This window comes from Equus quagga, unplaced genomic scaffold (genome assembly GCF_021613505.1).
Source record: "Equus quagga isolate Etosha38 unplaced genomic scaffold, UCLA_HA_Equagga_1.0 HiC_scaffold_3555_RagTag, whole genome shotgun sequence".
Classification (NCBI taxonomy): Eukaryota; Metazoa; Chordata; class Mammalia; order Perissodactyla; family Equidae; genus Equus; species Equus quagga.
In genome coordinates, this window is record NW_025793628.1 from 1 (window position 1) to 2,630 (window position 2,630).

At 44.4% G+C, this 2,630-nt stretch overlaps 1 protein-coding gene across 1 annotated transcript in view; it reads left to right on the plus strand.

Annotated features, from left to right (window-relative positions):
- The first annotated feature begins 824 nt into the window (after positions 1-824).
- The window catches only part of DDX18 (DEAD-box helicase 18), a 10,129-nt gene continuing 8,323 nt past the window's right edge, over positions 825-2,630 (plus strand). The window contains exons 1-4 of the mRNA XM_046649194.1: positions 825-981; positions 1,355-1,455; positions 1,571-1,770; positions 1,859-1,973. Of these exons, the coding sequence (XP_046505150.1) occupies positions 920-981; positions 1,355-1,455; positions 1,571-1,770; positions 1,859-1,973 (478 nt within the window). The 5' untranslated portion in view covers positions 825-919. The remainder of the gene's footprint in view (positions 982-1,354; positions 1,456-1,570; positions 1,771-1,858; positions 1,974-2,630) is intronic.

Below are 2,630 nucleotides of genomic sequence, written 5' to 3' on the forward strand. Positions count from 1 at the left end.
GGGTGACCAGCTCATCCCAGTTTACCCAGGACTTGACCAGTTTTAACATTGAAGGTCCTGCATCCCATAAATCCCACCTCTGTCCCAGGTGGCCTGTGAGGATTGGCCGCATATTTTGGTTGTCAGAACTGGGGGCAGGCTACTGGCATTTAGTGGGTGGAGGTCAGGGATGCTGCAGAACATCCCATAATGCATAGGACAGCCTCTCACAACAGAGAATTATCCAGCCCACGATGTCCATAGTGCCCAGGTTGGCAAGACCTGGGTTATAGCCAGGGCGTGTGTGGGCTGGGGAGCTCACGGGTCATTCTGATGCCTTCACCTGCTGCAGGTCCACAGCACGCCTGCTGTGTGGGTTCACTCCAACAGTCTGTGTCTGTACCTGACTCTTCTCAGTTGTCTCTTTAGAGTTAAATTAACAACTCTTTCAATTGACTTCAAATTCAGTTTTTGTTATACTAAATGTTTTCACTTTTTCTTTCAGATTTCTTAAACATTTCGTTTTTCTCTGAACTCTCTCCCAACCTGACCAGCCTTGCCATTTTCATTTCATACAAGTTCCTTCATTGTACGTCCTCTCCGCCCCTTCTTATTTTGTCACAGTTTAGGCTCTGGGCTATAAGGTACACCGCCGTCAGCGGTGGAGAAATTTTAGAAGTGTAGGGTCGTCGTCTTTATATGTAGAAATGGTTGGGGATTTGGCTTTTCTGACTGGAGGAAGCTCTTCTAAGCTTGACTCCAACCCAGTGGTGCCTTTAGCCAGCAACACGAACTTAGGCAATTATAGCAGTATTAACTGTTAAAAAGGGGGTAAACTTGCTCATGATAAACTGTCTTCTGTCTAGGAGCCTTCGAGGATACTTCATTTGCTTCTCTGACTAGTCTTGTCAATGAGAACACTTTAAAGGCAATAAAAGAAATGGGCTTTACAACCATGACCGAGATTCAGCATAAAAGCATCAGACCGCTTCTGGAAGGCAGGTATGATCCACATTGATGTTTGGGCTTTAATCTGTTTTCAGTGCCAGTAGTTCAGAAAGGAAATACCAGTATGTTCGGTTGATTTTGCACTGTGTGTTGGCTTACATATCCAACCTGCTTTAAAGACTTATTTGCTGATGTCTGAAGAAAAGCGTTCCCTTCTGTTGTATAGCATGGTTCTTATTTCTGAGTTGGGTATCTGACGCAGGTGATTGCCTTCAGCGATGGAGAAGGTGGAGACTGGGTCTTTTGTTGCTCATGTTCTGGCGCTGATGCCCAAACCATATGCGGTAGTGACATGGTAGGTATTCAGTACATGACTTGTTGAATGAGTAGACTAAGTGTCTCTGACCTTTCCTGTCTTAATCCTTAGGGATCTTCTAGCAGCTGCAAAAACAGGCAGTGGCAAAACCCTGGCATTTCTCGTCCCTGCGGTTGAACTCATTGTTAAGTTAAAGTTCATGCCCAGAAATGGTAAGTCTGTGATCCACTGTCTTTGCCGTACCTCACTAGAGTTATTGGAGCGGGTACGCGCTCTTGGTGATAACTGCAGGCTGACTTTCACCGCGTGTCATTGTTGCCTTTGTAGGAACAGGAGTCCTTATTCTCTCACCTACGAGGGAGCTGGCCATGAAGACTTTTGGTGTTCTTAAGGAGCTAATGACACACCATATCCATACGTATGGGTTAATAATGGGGGGCAGTAACAGATCTGCTGAAGCGCAGAAACTAGCTAATGGGATCAACATTATTGTGGCCACACCAGGCCGTCTCCTGGACCACATGCAGGTAAGAGAACACTGTTATGTAGTCCCTGTCTTACTGTCTTGTGTGAAACCTCAACCTGACAGCTAACAGTTTTTCTTTGTCTTGTTAGAATACCCCAGGGTTTATGTATAAAAACCTGCAGTGTCTGGTTATTGATGAGGCTGACCGTATCTTGGATGTTGGGTTTGAAGAGGAATTAAAGCAAATTATTAAACTTCTGCCGAGTAAGTAGGTGGCATCTGCATGTGGTTTGCAAAGTAGTTGGAAGTAGGTGAGGGTTGTTCCTATATGAAAACTGTTAATACCAGAATTCTAACATAGCCAAGTGAGCTTGTGTCAATCAACCTTAGAGGTTGTCTGCAATGCAAGCATCAAGCTTACTAGTAACTTGTTACAGTGGTTTTGCCGTTTTAGAGGTTATAATGCAAGTTACACAGTCCTTACACGTCATTCCAGTCCACATCCGCAACCCCATCTTCCTTTCCTTACCTCATTCTAGCGTCTCCCAGGTGGCAGTAGACTTGTGGCCTTCTGTGTTGTATTTGAGTTGTACATATCTTGGTTATAGTACTTGCAACGTTGTAAGCTGCTTATATCTATAATAAGGCCATAATAGCATTCATTAGAGTTTGCTTTTTAATGCTTTGTTGAGGTATAATTGACATAATCTGCACATATTTTAAGTAAACAATTTAAGTTTTGATACGTTTATGCCTGTGAAGCCGTCACCACAATCAAACAGTGAGCATCTCCGTAACCCTCAAGCTTCTTTGTGCACATTTGTGATCCCTCCCTTTCACCTTCAGTAAGAACAGCCCTCACCTGCTTCCAACGACTGCTCACACACGTCTGCCTCCCACGTGACGTTGATCTGCCTTCTG